Here is an 18,501-nt window from a genome sequence, read left to right on the forward strand (position 1 = left end):
CGAATGTCCAAGAAAGTAAAATGTGGCAATGTGACTGGGCAGATGAGAGGGATAGAAATAAATCCCTTTAGTAAGGGCGACTAAGCAGCAGCAGCGGATTTAAGCGAAGATACAAAAACGATCACGAGGTAATTACATGATGGGCATCTCCTGGACCAGGAACATTGCAGGACATAGCGTCTATGTAAACGGCGGCTGTGAGGAGACTGATTTCGAATAAGACCCTTTTCGGCTTGTGGTATCAGGGTAGGGAGATCTTAACGTACACTAATCCATAATAAACACCACCTGCGGTCTTCAAGACGCAGCAGGGCAGCAGATCGTATAATGGAAGTCCGGATGCAAAAAAGTAGAAAGGGAATACACAGCCGCCGAATACAGGAGCTCGGAACACACGCCAGTATGTCCATGAAATGCAAAGACACCTGGAAAGAGCCAGAGAAAGCATGCAAGAAATAGATAGCAATTGAAGGAGACAAGGGAAAGCCCTAGTACGCCAGGTGACCGTCCAGCCCATCGCATAAATCAGAGCTGCCAGCCTGACCGCGAATAAAACAGAAACAACAAATGCAAGACCTCCTCCACGGGGAGGAAAGAAAGGGAATTGATATCATGTCATCAGGATAAAGCAGGCCCATCAAGGGCAGAATGTCATAGCGAAAAAGCGAACAGGAAAATGCAGGAAGCCAGTCACGGGAACAAGTGAAACCGCGGGGATTCACCACCGACTGATGCCACCACCGTACACCATGGAGGGGTTGTACCCACCTTGGCCCTGACTCCCGTACAACGCTTGCCCAGCAGTAGCATTCGCGCCGACTTGATGCATCCTCGCCTGCAAAATGCTCGGGTCCGCAAGATCTACTACACCACCTCCACCGGAGGAAGTGTTAGCGTGTCTGTGCTTCTTCCCCTTCTTCTTCTGCTTCTGTGGGCCACCGGAATCAGGCATCACGCCCGCTTGGTGCCCATAGAAGGAGCTGAGAAGGCCATTGACAGGAGTCATAGGGGGTGGGGTATTGTGCTGTTGAAGAAAAGGGAACATGAACTCACGCTTAGCCGCCTCCTGGCCCTGTAAACCACTAACATTCGTACCATTTCGTCCACGCAGTAGCTCTCGCATTAACTCCGGAGTTGGATCTTGCTTTCCTCCATTACCACCAAGCCCAGAGGTGAAGCCATGTCCTTGGGCGAACATTCCACCACCACTAATCGGAGGGGTACCAGCCGTCTTCAGTCCCGGTGGGGGACCCTGCACTCCGCTAGCATAGAAGCCACTTGCTGCAAGACTATGTTGAGGGCTAGGAGCAGAAAGAGGGTTGGGAGAAGAAGATTGCATCTGGCCCAACATGCGCGCGTTAGGAATATTCTTAGAACCGGCCTCATTGGCGAAGGAAAATCGGGAAGACTGTCGGTTCTGTGCTGCCTGCAGCGCATTGAACTGTGCCATCTGATTGTGGACAAGGCCTTGGCGGACATGGGCGGCTTGGTCCAGAGCGGCAGAGCCGAGAGGGTCAGCCAGGCCAGCTTGTTGATTACCGGCGGACTTGAGTAACATCAACTGCTGTTGCTGCAAGGGAGTTAAGCTTCGTCCAGCGAGGTTCAGGCCTTGGAATTGATGGCTAGTCGCAGAAACTGGGGATCCAACAGTTGAGTTATCCGCCGTGTCCTGCTGCGAGGGCGGCTGGATAGCCCCATGAGACTCGCGCGTCTGGCGACTGCGCGGGGGATTGATTTCTTCTGGCTCACCACCTAGCTGGAGGCTACCAGCTTCACGGTTATCCTCTTCAGCTGCAACGGATTGAAGCAACTCGTGCTCGCGGCTAAGACGCTCTTGTTCGACTTTCTCTCGCATTGCTCTGCGCTTGACCCCGCCATATGGATCGATGAAAGATGGGTAATCCTTAATCAACTTGACCTCTTCGGCACTCAGTTCAGCCGTGCTGAAGGAAAACTTGAAATCCGCCGAGTTCATATCCTTGAGCAAGCCGTCAAACGGTGATGGCAGCTTGGGAGGTTGAGTCCCCCGACGGGGACGTGGTGGCGCGGCGGGAGATCGGGGATCGACTTGAGAAATTGATTGTGGGGCTTCTTGAGAAATCGGCGATGGCTTCTCTGGTCGTTTCGGTTCTTCGACTAGTGTCGCAACATTGGCACTTGCGGGCCGTGGGCTATTGTTGGAGGCTTGGCTACCCGTGAGACTAGTCCTTCTGGTTCGGTGAATAGCAGCATCTTTGTTAGCCCAACTTGCAGTTGACGGGAGAGCCGGGCCATCTGGTATGCCGGTGCGACTACTGATCGACTCATCCTTGCTAGGTTGCCGGCGCATAGGATGGGCGATGGGTTGAGCGGACCTCACGTGAGAGGGGGTAGGTGGGAGATTTGGGCGTTGAGTGGATATGGAGTTCATAGATGAGAGGTCCTGGCGGCTGTAGCTGTCGCTGTCCTCCCCAGTCTCGTGCAAGAAAGTGCAGTTCCGATTATTGCATTGCTCATTGCGAAGGAAGGATGAGCAATATTTGGTTGTTCCGTATTGCGCCCTGAGCACCCGATCGCCGTTCCCAGAACCGTCCACGGCGTTGATGCACATCGCAGCATCAATTTTGCGCGAGAAAGTCACATAAACACCAATTCCCTGGTTGGGGTTACCACCGGGCTTAGCCTTGCTGACCACGATCTTTTCAATCTCGCCATATTGACCGAAATATTCCCGTCCACGAAGCGTTTGAAGGAGTTGATTTTCGTCTCGGATCGTAGGGTTGAGGCCGATAACGTAGACCAAGTTCTTTTGGACAACACGGACACCGGCCAAGTTCTTCCGGCTGGAGGCTTCGATTTCACGCTTTTCGGCTTCCTTCTTTTTCGCAGCAGCTGCTTTGCGATGTTTCAGTGCGAGATCTGCCTTGAACCTAAACACAGCAGGTTAGTTGGGATGTGGCTCAGATATCACAGAGCATCGGATAACTCACTCCTCAACGTCGGGAATCTTGTACTGGATGGTACTTTCGTCGTATCCGCGCCGACAGTTGGGGCATCGGCCTTCTTCATTCTGCGTCTTAATGTTGTTGTAGCAGAATTGGCAAATCTAAAAAAAAAAAAATCACATGTCAGTCAGGTCTGCTAGAGAGAAACAAAGACGAGCCATCTGTCCCTGCCATAACAAAGCAAGTACTGCTGAGACGCGTGAAAATCCTTGATCAGACGGACATACCTGATATCCACAAGGACACGGTTTGAAATTCTTATCGGAGAGATCGAACTCTTCAATGCACAGGGGGCTGTGGGGTGATCAGTACACAGATCGCGCGGGTTGAGTGAGCTTCGAGACGTACCAAAACTCATCGTCGTCGTCGATGACGGAATCGATCAATGAAAGACTGGACATGATCGCGGGGAATACGGTGATAACCGGAGAGGGACACGAGATCTCAAACGCCGACACCTGATCAAATTGGATGAGAAACTGAGAAGATAAAAGAAATACGCTGCCCTGTAAAGTGTAGAAAGGCGAACGGTAATTAGATGTTTGAGGAGGAGCGAGAAGAAGAGAGGGGAAAAGAAATGGTGGAGATGATTGATGGAGAAGAAGGAAGGAAATTGAAGCGCGGCTTCATTTTGCTGGCATTGCCCGATCCAGTTTAGCGGGTGCCCAACACGTGACTAAAGTGCTCGACCACTCTAAACCTTCACAATCCGACTTACGTGCCTTCGTCCCCTCCTCACGTTGCATCTGCCATTGCTCCCTCTACACAATGGCCTCCGCACGCTCTTTGATGCGCCTGGGTTCTGGACGCTCTGTGGCATCCGCCACGAGGTCCATGGCCGCCCGCACCTTTTCCTCCGCCTCCCTTCAGTGGGCCCCCAAGGCCTCGACAGCACCGGGCCCGGAACCTGAGAACATGCGCCAGGCGCAGCGCCCGCGTATGTGCAATGGACGAGCCGATAGATAGGACAAATTGAGCTAACCGAACTGTGTTTTGCCAGCCCCGGGACCTCTGCGCGCCCCCGTGGTCAACCCTACCGACAAGTACCAGCCCATGGCCGACAGCCTTCACGCCTATGGGCAGTACGTCATGTCTTGTCTGCCCAAATATGTCCAGCAGTTCACAGTGTGGAAGGATGAGCTCACAGTGTATACCGCTCCCGCTGGTATCCTTCCCGTGATTAGCTTCCTCAAGAACCACACTGCCGCCGAGTTCACCCAGATCTCCGATATCACGGCTGTCGACTTCCCGACCCGCGATCAGCGATTTGAGGTCGTCTACAACATGCTTAGCGTTCGTCACAACTCCCGTATCCGTGTCAAGACCTACGCGGATGAGGCAACTCCCGTGCCCAGTGTGACTGGTCTCTTCGAGGGTGCTTTGTGGTACGAGCGTGAAGTATACGACCTGTTCGGTGTGTTCTTCACCGGCCATCCTGACCTGCGCCGTATCATGACCGATTACGGCTTCGACGGCCACCCACTGCGCAAGGACTTCCCCTTGACCGGTTATACTGAGCTGCGCTATGACGAAGAGAAGAAGCGCATCGTTATTGAGCCCCTTGAGCTCACCCAGGCCTTCCGTAACTTTGAAAGCGGCTCTACTAGCTGGGAGCCCGTGGGTGCGGGTGAAAACCGCACTCCCGAATCCGTAAGTCACATTATCTTCCTTGCTGAAAGACAAGGTCCTAACCTATTCAACTATAGTTCAAGCTTCCGACCCCCAAGCCGGAAGAGAAGGAGGAAGAAAAGAAATAGAAAGGTTCTGTTCGCGTATTATTTTCTTTGCCATGTTTGTATGTACATATCCGTCAGTGTTAATCGATGGTCTTCCCAAGCAATATATCAAGCAACGTATTGTAGCGGTCAAGTTGCCCCAGCTCATTTATAAGCTAATTAGCCCCCGGTAGTTGGTAATAAATATTCGGTTTTTTTATTTTTTTTTATTGTCCAATTTACAGTACGAAGTACCCCGAACGAGATATCAATTTGGTCATTGCAAGCGTCTGTCTTGGCGCCGGGATCCGCCCAAGAAAAAAAAATTAAGCTACACCAACATCCGACGATCACCACCATCCTCGAAACTGCCTTCCTTTTTTGTTCAACGAGCCATTAATTTTTTGAATCACTCATTTCACTACCCCGAATACTCATACAATCATAGCACAGAGAGAAATGCCCAAACGCAAGCTCGATGAAGTCAGCGGCCCCGCGCGGTCGAGCGACACCCGCAAAATGTCCATTCACGGAACCCGGTTGACGCAAATGTTCGAAAATGGTGTATTGATGATAATGCGTGGTCTCAAGACATCGCGCGGCTTTGAGCGACAAAAGCTCAGTCGGCGAGAGAAGACAGCCAAGGCGCAAAAGGACGATAAGGCGTTGGCGCGACTAAAGGAAGAGATCGAGACTTTGAAGGTACCTAGTTACAGTGGCTTTTTTTTCCACTGGACAGACGGCTCTCCGGAGGGTCTCGCTTAGGAACTTGATTGCTAATATCTGTTCTCATAGGGTCTCGATTACCATGTCACATCGGAGCGATACCTGTTCAAACAACTTATCAGGACGAAACGGATTGCAGAGACGCGGACATTCGGGGAGTTCCAGGCAGTCAAGAAGGTCTCCCAGGAGGGACCAAAGAGTACCGCCGAAGCGAATATCCTGGCGCGACTGTTCAAATCCACTCCGGTGCAGAAGGAAATGCCTGGAATCATGGCCGGCATTCGGAAACTACTGAGAGTCGACGAGCTGCCGACTAGCAAGGCGAAAAAAGAGGACAACAAAGAGGATGTGCTGGCAAAGAAGCCGCGAAAGGAACAAAGCGGATCCGAGTCTGAATCAGAGGCAGTGACGACAAAACCTAGGCGCGGCGAGCAGGTCTCCCGCCCGGCTCACGACATGGACATCTCCGGCTCAGACGAATCCGGAGACGAGGACCTCTCACAGTTCAACTCACGACTTGGACCTGGCTCAGACTCCGAAGCTGACTCGGAATCTGGCGACGAGGAAGACCCCGCCGCAGACGATATCTCCGGTTCTATCTCCCGTTCTCCCTCACCCTCATTCTCCGCCGGAGACTCCCCGCCACCTAAGAAAGCAAAGGCAACGAAGGGCTCTGCTGCAGCAGTGAAAACCACGACATTCCTACCATCTTTAATGAACGGCGGTTACTGGTCTGGTTCGGAAGAAGCCACCGATGAGGAAAATTCCGGTGCGAAGCCTGTCCGTAAGAACCGGATGGGTCAGCAGGCGCGTCGGGCTTTGTGGGAGAAGAAGTACGGTGTCAGTGCAAACCATGTCAAGCAGGAGCAGCTGGCTGCGAAGTATGGTGGCAGAGATAATGGATGGGATACGAAGCGCGGTGCAACTGACGGTGGGAGAGGTGGGAGAGGAGGGAGAGGGGCCAGACGTGGTGGTTTCGGTGGTGGTTCTGGACGGCCTCAGAACAGAGATGGCCCTGATGGTCCTCACTCTGGGCAGCATTCTAGTGGTAAGCCTAAAGGTCCGCCTAAGGATGAGGGCCCATTGCATCCCTCTTGGGAGGCAAAGCGGAAGGCCAAGGAGCAGGCACCAGCTGTTTTCGCAGGAAAGAAGGTTACATTCGATTAGGGTTATGCGCATTATGTATATTCATCAATCAATGCTCGAAGCATCATCACAAGCCAATGAGCAGATATTAAGATATCTCTGTGTGCACAAAAGCCTAAAGTCATCCGACCTAGACAAAGTAAAAGATTGATTGCAATGTATGAATAGTTGCATTGAGAATAAGCAGTGCACAATTTCCCGGAATTGCATCACCCAGGCACAATATATAGCCGTGAAAACAGTCGCAAGATGGTATAAAATCAAAGTCATAAGACCCAACCTAAACATGTTGTATAGATGAGTCGCTGCTTGTGAACAAAGCATGATAGGAAAAAAAGTGATCATGAATCCCTCATGAAATTCAGCCAGTGAGGGGGGTCAGACCTGTTACCTAGCGCCTTCATTTCAGCACGAGGCAACCCATTAGATTGAGCCTGCGAATCTGGTTCGAAGCATGGGATAGCTGTGAACTCGCCCAGCTCTTGTGGAAAATTGGAAACGAAGTGATCGAAGCCAAAGTGTGGCATATGAGAGAGGGAGAAAGTGTCGGTGAGTGAGTCTTCTCCTTCTGGAATGCTCTGATCATGTGCAACGGGTGTTGGGGCAGCACTACCCATGCCAATCATGGCCGCAGACGAAGGTGTCAGGGACATGCCATGAAGAAGAGTAGCAGGACCCGCCATTGTAGAGGCTTGGGAGCGAATGTTTTGTGGGATGTTTTGCTCACTTGGAGCAAAAGCTTCCTGCTGTTGCCATGCGACCGTGGACGGCGAGATAGGCCCTGCTTTCCAAAGCATCTCCCAGTTTTTGAACCGGTCATAGGCAGACTCGACGGTACCTCCGCTGCTCATATCCGGCTGGGTCTCGCTCCATGCTTCGAGACGACGAATGGCACGTTCGAGCGCCTCTATGACACTGACAGCCGAACGGGCTGAGCCAACACCCATAGACATGATCTTGATCAGGGAAATTCCCTGTTCGAGAGCAGCCCCAAGTCTTTCAGTTCGTTTGGTCAGGCCCTGAGCTAAGATGACTAGCAAAGCTGCACGGCATGAACTAAATTCGGTAAACGAGGCTCGCGCGAGACCGGTCTCATCACGGAGCAAGCGGCACAGATCGATGATTTCCAAAGCCGCTTCCACGCAGTCTGTAACAAGAGTCGCACGATACTTTGACAGACCGGACAGACTAGAAGACCCCTTGTACGACGGGCCTTGCGAGGGGTTCTGGGAGATGCCTTTGATATTGCTGAACAGGAAAGGGCGCCCAATAAAGACTCGAGTTAGACAGTAGTCTAGCTTGAGATGGACATTAGACCTGAAAAGCGGCCCTGCAGGATTCAGATCACGACAGGTAACCTCCTCTGGTAGAGTTGACCACCAATCAACGAGATGTTTCCGGAGACTCAGTAATCGTTCAAGACAGTCCTGCTGTTGCCCTTTGCGGTATTTTCGCAATGAGGTAATTTCATTTGAAACCTCCCCAAGTTTCAGAGTCAATGTAATAAGTGTTACCATGTTTGTATGGTTTGAGACCTGATTGACTGGCATCAATCCAGGAAAATCAACCGGCAGGGGACCATCAACGTCGGGGTCCGACAACGATGATGGTCTGCCGTGGAGAATGCTTATACGCTTTTCAATAGTAAAAGCTGTCCAGAAAACGCGATTGCGCACTTCGATCATTCGTGGAGAAAGGCCTTCGCCGTGATACCTCCGATGCATTCCGTTTTGTATAGCCAGTTTCAGTGCCAGCCCAAAGTATGTATAGCATAAGCCTGAAGTATCCAACGGAAGCAAGTACGTCCCAATAAGAAGACAGGCCTGTACACTTCGAACCGAAGCGGTGGCGATGATGTCTGGTAGAAGCCTCGAAGCAAATTGGTAGAATGTGAGTCCGACTTCGTCTTCCGAGAAGTGATGGTCTTGATTTGCCGTAGAGCCTGGAGGCAAGCAATTCACGGGTGTAGGTGACTCCATATGTGCGAATTGGGTGCCCACAGCCAGGACCATAAGAATACAGCACACGGCGCCTGCATCGTCAAATGATAAACTTTCGGGGTCATTGTAGCAGATACCCAATTTCTCGACTAACCAGTCTTCTTCAATATAGAAATTATTGGTTTGTGCGTATTTGAAGAAGATCTGGACAAGAAAATCGGCGACATAGCGCGGCGGTAGACATGTAATTGAGGCAGACACCTGAGGTGACGCGGACTGGAGTTGTGTACTTCTCCATCGTTCTTCAAAAGGCTCAACTTCGGAAGTTGCCTACGGGCTTGAGTTTAGCATGAGTATTTGCTCACCGACAATTCACGTAAACCTACCTCGGGTGCTGCAGTCTTCATCCATTCATCGATCTTCTTCCGGATCTTCATTGTGAAATTCAAGTACGAAAATTCCCCGGAATATTCTGAGAAATAGTGTCAATCAACAAATCCTTGTATATGGTCCCAGATCCCAACATACGGGTTGTATTATCTGGCATAGCCTTGATGGTAAAATCCTCCTCATCAATGGCAAGATCCTCCAGCTCATTGGGATCTTCCCGGGTAGAAATCGCATCGGACTCAGAATGGCGGTGTTTCTCCTTCAGATCCTCTGCAGCCTGTCGCAAAGACTGAATATCGAAAGTGATATTGGGTACATAATGCGATAGGAGACGTTCCATCAGGCGCACCCGTTCTGCCTCGGCGATGTCATTTCGACTTTGGGCGGCTGCACGGTCCAAAAGTCTGGTATCAGATATTGCGCCGTTAGCGGTCTAGATGGCAATAAGGATATGATTATGCGGCCAACCTACGAACTAGACGTTGACCGGGTTTTTTCATTGGGGTCAATGTGAGTAAAATTGCACTGGCGGCGATATCGCAGACATCTCCGGCACGGCACACCTCCTTCACATTTCTCTTTCACCCGGCGACAACCATCACACCTGCGCAAAACCGATTGTGTTAGACGACGCGATTGAGTTGGTACAATAGGGCCATAGCATACGCTCGGACAGCTCGTTTGCGGTTCTCTTCGGCGACGCGAGGACGTTTTTGCTGGGTGGGCGTCGGGGTCGAGTCGTCCATTACCGTGACAGCGGATCAGGGCATCGTCTAGGGAAAAGAGAAGAGGGTGGATAGATTGGAATGCAGAGAGAAGTGTAATAGATTCAGTCCAGGAATATACAGGATTTGGAAAAACGGCCATGGGAGGAGAGAAAGGGAAGCTAATCGATAAAGGCACATCCCCGCCCCGAATTCATTTTGCCTCCGCTCATCGGTCTCTTATTTATGGCTTTGGACGATGTTTTGGGAATTTTTATGCCTTTGCCTTATTTTTATATCTATGGCTTATTTCATGTAAATGTCATACGAATCAATTACCAGCTTTAAGAATTTATAGGCTGACCTATCTGTCGGACGTAAGTATGGCCCATCTAGGCTCGGAACAATGTTATGGTAAGAACTAGGTATAATGGGCGTATGTCGCGACTGACCATACAGCTCCCGACTCCTGCTGGACGTGTTTCCCTTTCAGTCATCCTCCTACTTCTTCCCTCATTTCATTCTCTCTCTAGGATGCTCGGGCTTATCTGACCTGCTTCACCTTTCTTCGTCTCTCCATCTCTTTCTCTATTTCTCTCTCGCTTGCTCTCCTTTCATCGCAATTCAAGATGTCTTCGCTGGTTACCCTCCCGACTGAGGTGCTGCTTGTGATCATGGATCATCTATCAGCGCAGCAAGATCGACTGAACCTCGCCAGGTGCAATGTACGCATGTACACAGAACTTTACCCCCAGGCATTTATTCATATGGAACTTGATCCTTGCTGCTGCGCTCAGCGGGTGGAAAAACTCGTTGACTTTCTTCTTCACAACCCCTCCATGGCTGGGGAAGTCAAAAGTCTCAAGCTGGGCAAAATGTGGACATGTGGTCAACACCATACAGCCCTAGTCACAACCTGGAGCTTCGATGGAATCTTCAAGCAGTCAGTCAAAAAGTTTGGTCAATCATCAACCTCCAGTCTGAAACAATGGTTGTATAATATCCCAACGGACGACAAACCCATCGCTTGGCAGGCTCTCGTCATCTGCCTCTTACCAAATATCACCTACCTTGAATGCGTCTGGCCTGACCGCAGCACCAGTTTCACTGATTGTATGCTACGCAAAGCCTACCAACACCTAGTCCCATTCAATCCAACGCCGACACCGGCGTTTCAGTCCCTGCGAGAGGTCGTTTTCAAATTCCCATCGGATATCGTACGCGAAACCCCGAGAATTGAAACCTGGAGCAAATCATGGGATATCTCTCGTCTCAATCCTTTTTTCCAAACCTCATCGATGCACACGATCAAGGGATATGGGCTGAGTGGAGTATGTGTACACCTGTTACCACTGGAACCATCAACTATCACGCATGTTGAGCTGCACCAGAGTCACTCGGTTTGTGGAATTCGCGAATTTATTGTCAGTTGCCTAAACTTGAAGTCCTTCAAGTACTTCTGCTCTGAGGACAGCGGTTCACACCCCGTGGCTACCGGTTACTGTCTCGAGTCATTTATGAATTTGATTTCCTCCAAGGCACACTCGCTCAACACCCTTTGCCTCGACTACACACCCTTGCCCCCCGACTACAACATGAGTGCTGATGGATGCATTCGCTTCAATAAGTTTCATGTATTGAAGCATTTGCAGCTCCCAATGCACACATTCTCAGAAATTAACGGTATAGAGTATATCCCAAATTGGACCACAACATAATTGACCATGTCCAGTCTCTCACTTGATACTGGCTAAGCACTTACCACCATCTCTGGAGCGGCTCTCTGTGACGCAATGGTGCGTCGAAGCTCCCAATGGCAACATCATCAACCAGCTGGTGAACTTAGTGAGGCTCAAGCATATGTTTCCCAGCCTCGTCACTATTGAAATCTACGGCACTTTCATTCAACACTTGTTCGCCATAGGTGGAGAGGAAGAACGACTTCGAGAAATCCCAAGTGGGGATATTCCCCGTCCTGCGATTTATGAGGCTCACAAACGGCTGTCCGATGCCTGCAAGGAAATGGGCGTTGATTTGAGTGTCCAGGATGTTCGCCTGGTGTAACTAGTTGTATGATGACCTTAATACACCAAGTTTTAAGACCACAAACCCTTACCAGTAGCTTGGTGAATTGTCCTTGCAGTATGCAATAGCGTCCAGGAGTGAATGCAATGTGAGGCCAAAGCTTTTCAATCATAATTCTGATCAATGATAGTGTTTCTCTTGCTTAAATATAGAGATACCAAAAGATATTAGAACCCATCAACATGAGTCCCAAGCCCCATCTCAGCCCCAACATCAAGCACCTTCTTTCCAACAACAAGATCCATCAGTCCCATACCAACACATTTGTAGACAACGTTACAACCAGCAGGAATATTAATCACATCCTCCACGATCCCGCCCGCCCCCAAAAGATCCCCCATCTCAATCAACTGCTCTTCCCCAAGACCCGCAGTGATTAACTCCCCAGCCTCTTCAAGACAAGCCGTCTTAGAATCAACATAAACCTTGCCACCCCCAGAAAGCAGCGTCTCGGTATCAATCTCATGCATATCAGGCTTGTACGAGCCAATAAGAGAGATAAATCGCGGCTTGGGGTTGGCCTGCAGCGCCTTATACCCGAAATTCGGGACTGTAGCAGGGGTACAGCTGAAAATAACATCGGCAGCAGCGAGTTCCTCCCCCAGCCGTTGCTCGTAGTCGGAGACACCCTCCTTAGCAAGCGTGATAAAGACAACAGCGGGATTAGTCCGGCGCAGCTCAGAGACAACATCCCTCTCCATCTCCGCCAGCCTCGTCGCACCGCGATTTACAAACGTCACTCGCCGCACCTGGTCCGGGTACAGCAGCAGCGCAAGACGCGCGTGCCACTCCGCCTGCCGACCGCTTCCGAGAACAAGAACGTTGTCCTTGCGGATGGTCGTGCAGCGCACGAACAGGGTCATTGTTGCCAGCGCGGTGCGGAAGGCTGTTACTTCTGCTGCGGCTAGGAGGCCCTGGAGGCGGCCTTCTGGGCTGAAGATGTTGATTACGCCTTGGATTCCCTTGGGACTGGCGGTTACCACTTTGATGCCGGTGGATGCGGTGTCCGATACCGGCATGAAGATGCAGGTGTTGCCATCGCTTGTGGTGAAGACTGTACGGAGGGGTTGATGGATTTTTTTAGCGGATTCTGGAGTTGAGGGCTTTGATTCTTTGGTTATGCTGATTAGAGCATTGCCGAGTGCTGAGATGAAGCCGTTGCATTGGTCTTGTGTTAGACCGCGGAAGATTTTGGAAACGTCTGGCTCCGAGAGGATATGCATTTTGGTTGAGTGTTTCCAAGGTTGATTGTATATTTGTGAAATGCGCAAAACCCAAATTTCTCGGGTTTGTTTTACTTGAAAGAAGCAGAGGCGTTGGGGTGAGTAGTAGAGGTAGAATAATAGATGGGACAGCCCATCGGGTGGTGACCTCAGGAGGGGCCGGTCCGGTGGAGACTACACTCCAAATGATTCGACCTCAATCATGCCGGTCGAACTATTAGATTATCTCTAGATTATCTCTCTGGTCTGATTTCTTAATTTGATTCCTATCTTGACTAACATTAATCCAAGAATACAGTCATTTAAATTGTGAAACATTGATTTCATTGATCATCATCAGAGTGAACTTCTAAGGTCCTTATAAAACAGTAGCAACGCCATTCAGAATGCACCCAGCTATTCGCGAATAAAAATGCAAAAGCAAAAATGGAGCGAAACAACCCGTAGGCTGCGAAGTAAAGACAGAACGATCTGGATATCCTTCGAAAGTGGACATCAGGAAAGACTCGAATATCACTTGCTGGTGCTGAAAACATTGCCAATGCGACGCTTCAACTCGGCGATCATTGCGATCTGGGAGTCCTTAGTACGGCCAACGGCCTCGGTGTTCTCCACGGCGCGACGAAGCAAGAAACCCATGCATTCTTGAACCGAGCCCCAGGTCAACAACTTGAAGACGTTGGGGGCATCCATGGGGGTAGCCCCGACACTGTTCTCGGCACTCTCAAATCCTTCGAGCAATTCACAGCTAACCTCGTCAGCCATGCCTTGGAGCTGAGCATAGCTAAGATCAACACCGTAGTCCTCGCCGCGGGTAGCCTGTTGCATGCGCAGAGCATGAGCCTTGCGAACAGACTCACGGTTGTGGGTAGCAATGATGAGATTCAAGGGGGGGAGTTCGGTTGGGGTATCCTTCGAGGGAGCCTTGAGCATGGAATTGTACTTGCGAGTGAGAAGGGACTCGACGACTTGGTCATAGCACTGGTCGGTCTCCTCCTTCTCAGCCCAGATGAGATGGCGGGGTTCAGTCTTCATGTAGGCACCGCGAACCAGCTTGACGCCGAGTGTGTATCCTTCAGCACGAGCAGTCTCGAGGTGACGGGCCAGAGTGGCAGGTGTAGAGCGCAGGTAGGCTTGGTAAGTTCCATAGAAGATGGCACGGCCGGGGGTCTGGGAGTTGCAGTATTTTTGATACTTCATGATCCAGGCCTCAATGCCAGGCTGCACGGCCTGCTCTTCAGCGTCGACCAGCAGGCGAACGCCTCGAGAGATTGCGAGATCGCAGACCTTGAGGATGGAGGAGTCCATAACCTCTGTGGGCATAGTCTGCGACTGCAGCAGGCGAAGCGCGTCATTACCCATTCCAGTGAATCTGGGAATTTCAGTTAGCGGCTGTTGTAAATTGAACAGGAATCCTATCACACATACTTCAAAGCGACAAAGTCGCCGGCCTGGGCCATATCAACCGTCTGCAATGTGCCATCCATCCACGTCTGAATCTCAGCCAGAGCAGCCTTCACGTCGTACGCGGCATCCGAGTTTTCTCCGACAAGGACCTCTCGGGCATATCCCAGTAGTACACCACGGCACCCGAGAGCTTTGATTTGATTGATCGAATCTTGCACTTCGATTTTGTTCTCGCCAGCATTAAATTGTTTATAGATGGTTTGCTTGACAAGCATGTTCAGCAGTGGGTTTTTGGAGACATCCCAAAATGCAGTGCGTGGATGGGCCAGCAAAGATAGAGTATAGATGCATGGCTTGAGAAGGAGAGGTGATGAGGAAACAGACAAAATCAGCAACGAGCGTAGGACAGATGACAATGGCAGCTTAGCCAGGGGCGCTGTCAGTGCCTTGCGTGGTAGCGGAGACGGAGCTTTTGTTTGTGGTTGCCATACGTTGGTGGCTGAAACTGAGGCGACCGAGGATCGAGAGTTGCTGGTGCCGCTCACTAGTCTGGTTGTTTGGGCGGCAGCCTTGAGAGGCACACGCACGGAAGGTACAGCCTTCATAGCTAGCAGTGAGGACGTAGTATTGTGAGCTATTAGAGGAAAGTAGCTCTGAAGTGCTTAGAACGAAAGACTAAAGAAGTAGAACAGCTACGGTTGAAGGCGACCTTTTAGATATGGAGATTATGTTGGTGGAACTCATTGGGTAAGAGGTAAGAGCCGGTGGCAACCGCCAGGCCGGTACGGTCAGTAGGCCCATCTTAACCGGCCGGGACGCCCTGACATTTTTCATGTAGTACGATCCATGGATGGCATTGCGATCATTCATGTTTCCTTTGAACTATACCAGATTTCAGGCTTCTAGGAAATTTCAACGCTACGGAGAACTACTAGAGTAGGTCAAGGGTAGAAAAATCATTGTATACGAGGGATATTGAATGACGCTTTGATATTCGCCTCTTCTCCCTAGCAATCTGCAGCCAAGAGTCGGTTCGCATAACTGAACATGCCGAATAGTACTCGGCCCGGTTTGATATTGCGTATCCCACTGATAAGCGATAAGCAAAAGGTGACCGGGCCGGTGTTTCTGTGCGCGTGATCTTGCTTCCGGTTACTTTTGGTTTAGTGTTTCCAAGAATGTTTTAGTATGCTGCTTCAACCCATAATTACCTATCATGTAGATGCATTCCAGGGCTCCATGGTCTATTTCTAATTGTATCTAGAGTCACATGGGCACAGGTCCGCCTATTTTTACCCCGGATTCTTCCCCAGACGCACACCACGTGATCCAGGGGCAAACGGGAGGCAAATGTTTAATAAACATTCAGCCAATCGCAGACTACTTGGTTAGCAGAAGGTTTTGGCTCGGCAATACTAGAAGACCGTTAGAAACTTAGAAGGATATTTTGAAACGCAATGTGTCAAGGGCAAGATAAGAGTAACGTGATATGAGTGAGAATCCTGCAAAGATAAGGCTAGAACTAAAAGGCAATGTGGGCGCCAATCATTTCTAAAAACTCAATCGCAGACTCCACGAGGGCGCGGATGTTTATGTCTCTTTTGGACATTGGACATACGATCTCACGTTGTTGACAACTAGTTGGACTTTGAATCACCGATTGGCGGTGGAAACTTATTTTCACCCCTGGGTGTTTTATTGTTTTTTTTTTCTTTTAGACAAGGTTTTCTATCCTAGCTTTGTTCTCCGGGGCTATATAATAAGATTTGTGCCTGTCCTCGGATATATAAGTTGTTTTATAGGCTTTTGCACTCTCTAGAATTTTCTGTCGTGTTACTGTTCTTCTTCTCTCACCCGAGAGTGTTGTATATTGGCCAATCTTTCTATTTCTCCGCCTTCGCACATCATGAAAGACTCACCTAAGAGTCTCGAGGCGGCGGTCCGTCCTGAGTCCCCATATGACGACCCAAAAGACATGCAGGGGGAGATCATTCACAACTCAGATACTAAGCGAGGCTTGAGCTCGCGCCATATTCAATTCTTGGCTCTAGGTGGTTGTATAGGCACGGGTCTTTTTGTTGGCAGTGGCTCAGCGCTGGCGACAGTTGGTCCTGGTAAGAATCAGCGTGTGAAACATAAACTTGATATGGGGCTAATATGTGATAGCTCCGTTGCTCATGGGTTATATTGTCATGTCAAGTATTGTATACTTTATCATGAACATGCTTGGAGAAATGACCACCTATCTTCCCGTTCAAGGTGTTTCTGTGCCATATTTGATTACTCGGTTTACGGAACCTAGTCTTGGATTTGCTGTTGGTATGTGAAGACACTTTGAAAATTTTTAACAAGCCCAATGCTGATTCAAATACTACTAGGATACAACTACTGGTAATAACCCTTCGGTCAAGGTCCGAGTTTGTCATACTAATAAATGCCCTGTGTAGGTATTCATTTTCAATGTTGATAGCATCAGAGGTCACTGCGTCAGGGATGGTCATTGAATATTGGCAGTCCCCAGTCAGCGTTGGTGTATGGATTGCGATCATTCTCGTTGGTGGGTACATGCCCAACAGTGCGGTATACCTGATATCCTCTAACGCATGAACTCTAGTCATTCTACTTCTAAACATTGTCGCGGTGGCCTGGTATGGCGAAGCCGAATTCTGGTTCGCATCACTCAAGATCATCGCGATCGTCGGTCTGATCATCCTGGGTATTGTACTTTTCTTCGGCGGTGGTCCAAACCATGATCGTCTCGGTTTCCGGTACTGGCAACGACCAGGCGCATTTGTGGAACCTTACTTAGTCCCAAACATCAACACAGGCCGCTTTCTAGCATTCTGGACCGCTATGATCAAGTGCGGATTCTCTTTCATTTTCTCCCCGGAACTGATCACCACTGCTGCCGGCGAGGCTGCCTCGCCACGCCGCAACATCCCCAAGGCGGCAAAGCGGTTTATCTACCGTTTATTTGCATTTTATATCTTGGGCGCATTGGTCATTGGTGTGATAGTCGCATACAATGACAAGAACCTCCTGCAGGGTGTTGCGAGCGGCAGTTCTGGTGCTGGCGCCAGTCCATTCGTTATTGGCATCCAGAATGCTGGTATCACTGGATTGAACCACGTTATCAATGCTGTTGTTCTTATCTCTGCCTTTTCCTCGGGTAATTCTTGGGTCTTTGCTGGGTCTCGCACACTTTACTCGCTCGCGGGTGAGGGCCAGGCTCCCAAAATCTTCCTTCGCTGCAACAAGAATGGTGTCCCGTACAATGCTGTGATAGTCACTTGGATGATCGGTCTGCTGTCTTTCTTGAACCTATCTACTTCGGGTTCAACCGTCTTTTATTGGTTTACCAACATCACGACAATTGGAGGTTTCATCTCTTGGGTCATCGTGGCAGTGGCGTACTTGGTAAGTTAAATAGCCTTTTTTCCTGTCTTTTTCATGGAATAACTTGCTAACAAATTATTTTAGCGTTGGCGCAGCGCATTGGACTTCCACGGGCTGCTCCCGTCCAGGCCCTTCATTACCCCCATCCAGCCATACGGCGCTTACTATGTTATTGGCTTTATTTCACTCCTGGCTATTACCAATGGCTATACGGTATTCTTCCCAGGCTCTTTCACTGCGTCGGACTTCCTTGTTTCCTACATTGTCTTCGCGATTTTCTTCGTGCTGTACTTTGGCCACAAAATATACTACAAGACGCCATGGATGACCAAGGTATCAGAACTTGACATTTTCACTGGCAAGGATGAGATCGACCGACTTGAAGAGGAGGAGGTAGAGCCGCAGCCACGCAACTGGCTAGAGCGAGTGTGGTGGTGGATTGCATAGAATTTGCTTAGTCTGCTGTTATTTTTAGGATGCTTCTATCTACAATTACAATAAAGATGATGCTTTTACCGTGCATAATACCATGTGGTAGAGATATAGATTTTAAAGTATATCAGTCAAGGGAATGATCGGACGTTACCTTCCTGTGAACTTTGTATACTGTACCCATGAAGTATACATTTAGCGCCGATCCTGAGTGGGTTTGATTATCCGATATTTATCTTGCCGCTATCAAGCTTATCTAGGTTTGCGGGGAATCCCGAGGACTCAATCTTCCCAAGGTTATTATCTCTTGACTAATAAGAACTTGAAATGTGGGGGACAGGGCCGGTCAACAA

General features: G+C 49.8%; 8 protein-coding genes across 8 annotated transcripts; 4 read left to right on the forward strand and 4 right to left on the reverse strand.

Moving 5' to 3' along the window:
• Positions 1-718: 718 nt before the first annotated feature.
• Positions 719-3,385, reverse strand: LCP9604111_6657 (uncharacterized protein; the record flags this gene model as incomplete). Its single annotated transcript, XM_039074602.1, has 4 exons — positions 719-2,909; positions 2,970-3,085; positions 3,212-3,278; positions 3,333-3,385. 4 exons carry the CDS (start codon positions 3,383-3,385, stop codon positions 719-721), a joined length of 2,427 nt encoding a protein of 808 aa, XP_038927296.1.
• Positions 3,386-3,752: 367 nt separating this feature from the next.
• LCP9604111_6658 (complex I 30 kDa subunit family protein) lies at positions 3,753-4,741 on the forward strand (the record flags this gene model as incomplete). Its single annotated transcript, XM_039074603.1, has 3 exons — positions 3,753-3,921; positions 3,985-4,634; positions 4,691-4,741. 3 exons carry the CDS (start codon positions 3,753-3,755, stop codon positions 4,739-4,741), a joined length of 870 nt encoding a protein of 289 aa, XP_038927297.1.
• Positions 4,742-5,158: 417 nt separating this feature from the next.
• Positions 5,159-6,592, forward strand: LCP9604111_6659 (BUD22 family protein; the record flags this gene model as incomplete). Its single annotated transcript, XM_039074604.1, has 2 exons — positions 5,159-5,401; positions 5,495-6,592. 2 exons carry the CDS (start codon positions 5,159-5,161, stop codon positions 6,590-6,592), a joined length of 1,341 nt encoding a protein of 446 aa, XP_038927298.1.
• A 320-nt stretch (positions 6,593-6,912) lies between these two features.
• Positions 6,913-9,647, reverse strand: LCP9604111_6660 (Zn(II)2Cys6 transcription factor; the record flags this gene model as incomplete). The annotated part of the gene is made up of 5 exons (XM_039074606.1): positions 6,913-8,841; positions 8,898-8,983; positions 9,040-9,305; positions 9,374-9,505; positions 9,568-9,647. 5 exons carry the CDS (start codon positions 9,645-9,647, stop codon positions 6,913-6,915), a joined length of 2,493 nt encoding a protein of 830 aa, XP_038927299.1.
• Positions 9,648-10,234: 587 nt separating this feature from the next.
• On the forward strand, positions 10,235-11,669 carry LCP9604111_6661 (uncharacterized protein; the record flags this gene model as incomplete). Its single annotated transcript, XM_039074607.1, has 2 exons — positions 10,235-11,288; positions 11,338-11,669. The coding sequence occupies 2 exons, from the start codon at positions 10,235-10,237 to the stop codon at positions 11,667-11,669; spliced, it is 1,386 nt and encodes a 461-aa protein (XP_038927300.1).
• A 188-nt stretch (positions 11,670-11,857) lies between these two features.
• On the reverse strand, positions 11,858-12,913 carry LCP9604111_6662 (putative proline utilization protein PrnX; the record flags this gene model as incomplete). The annotated part of the gene is made up of 1 exon (XM_039074608.1): positions 11,858-12,913. The coding sequence occupies one exon, from the start codon at positions 12,911-12,913 to the stop codon at positions 11,858-11,860; it is 1,056 nt and encodes a 351-aa protein (XP_038927301.1).
• A 513-nt stretch (positions 12,914-13,426) lies between these two features.
• Positions 13,427-14,925, reverse strand: LCP9604111_6663 (proline dehydrogenase family protein; the record flags this gene model as incomplete). The annotated part of the gene is made up of 2 exons (XM_039074609.1): positions 13,427-14,285; positions 14,342-14,925. 2 exons carry the CDS (start codon positions 14,923-14,925, stop codon positions 13,427-13,429), a joined length of 1,443 nt encoding a protein of 480 aa, XP_038927302.1.
• Positions 14,926-16,226: 1,301 nt separating this feature from the next.
• On the forward strand, positions 16,227-18,163 carry LCP9604111_6664 (uncharacterized protein; the record flags this gene model as incomplete). Its single annotated transcript, XM_039074610.1, has 6 exons — positions 16,227-16,434; positions 16,487-16,639; positions 16,699-16,711; positions 16,768-16,877; positions 16,935-17,737; positions 17,801-18,163. 6 exons carry the CDS (start codon positions 16,227-16,229, stop codon positions 18,161-18,163), a joined length of 1,650 nt encoding a protein of 549 aa, XP_038927303.1.
• Between the last annotated feature and the right edge of the window lie 338 nt (positions 18,164-18,501).

This window comes from Penicillium roqueforti (assembly GCF_015533775.1).
Source record: "Penicillium roqueforti strain LCP96 04111 chromosome Unknown scaffold_18, whole genome shotgun sequence".
Lineage (NCBI taxonomy): Eukaryota > Fungi > Ascomycota > Eurotiomycetes > Eurotiales > Aspergillaceae > Penicillium > Penicillium roqueforti.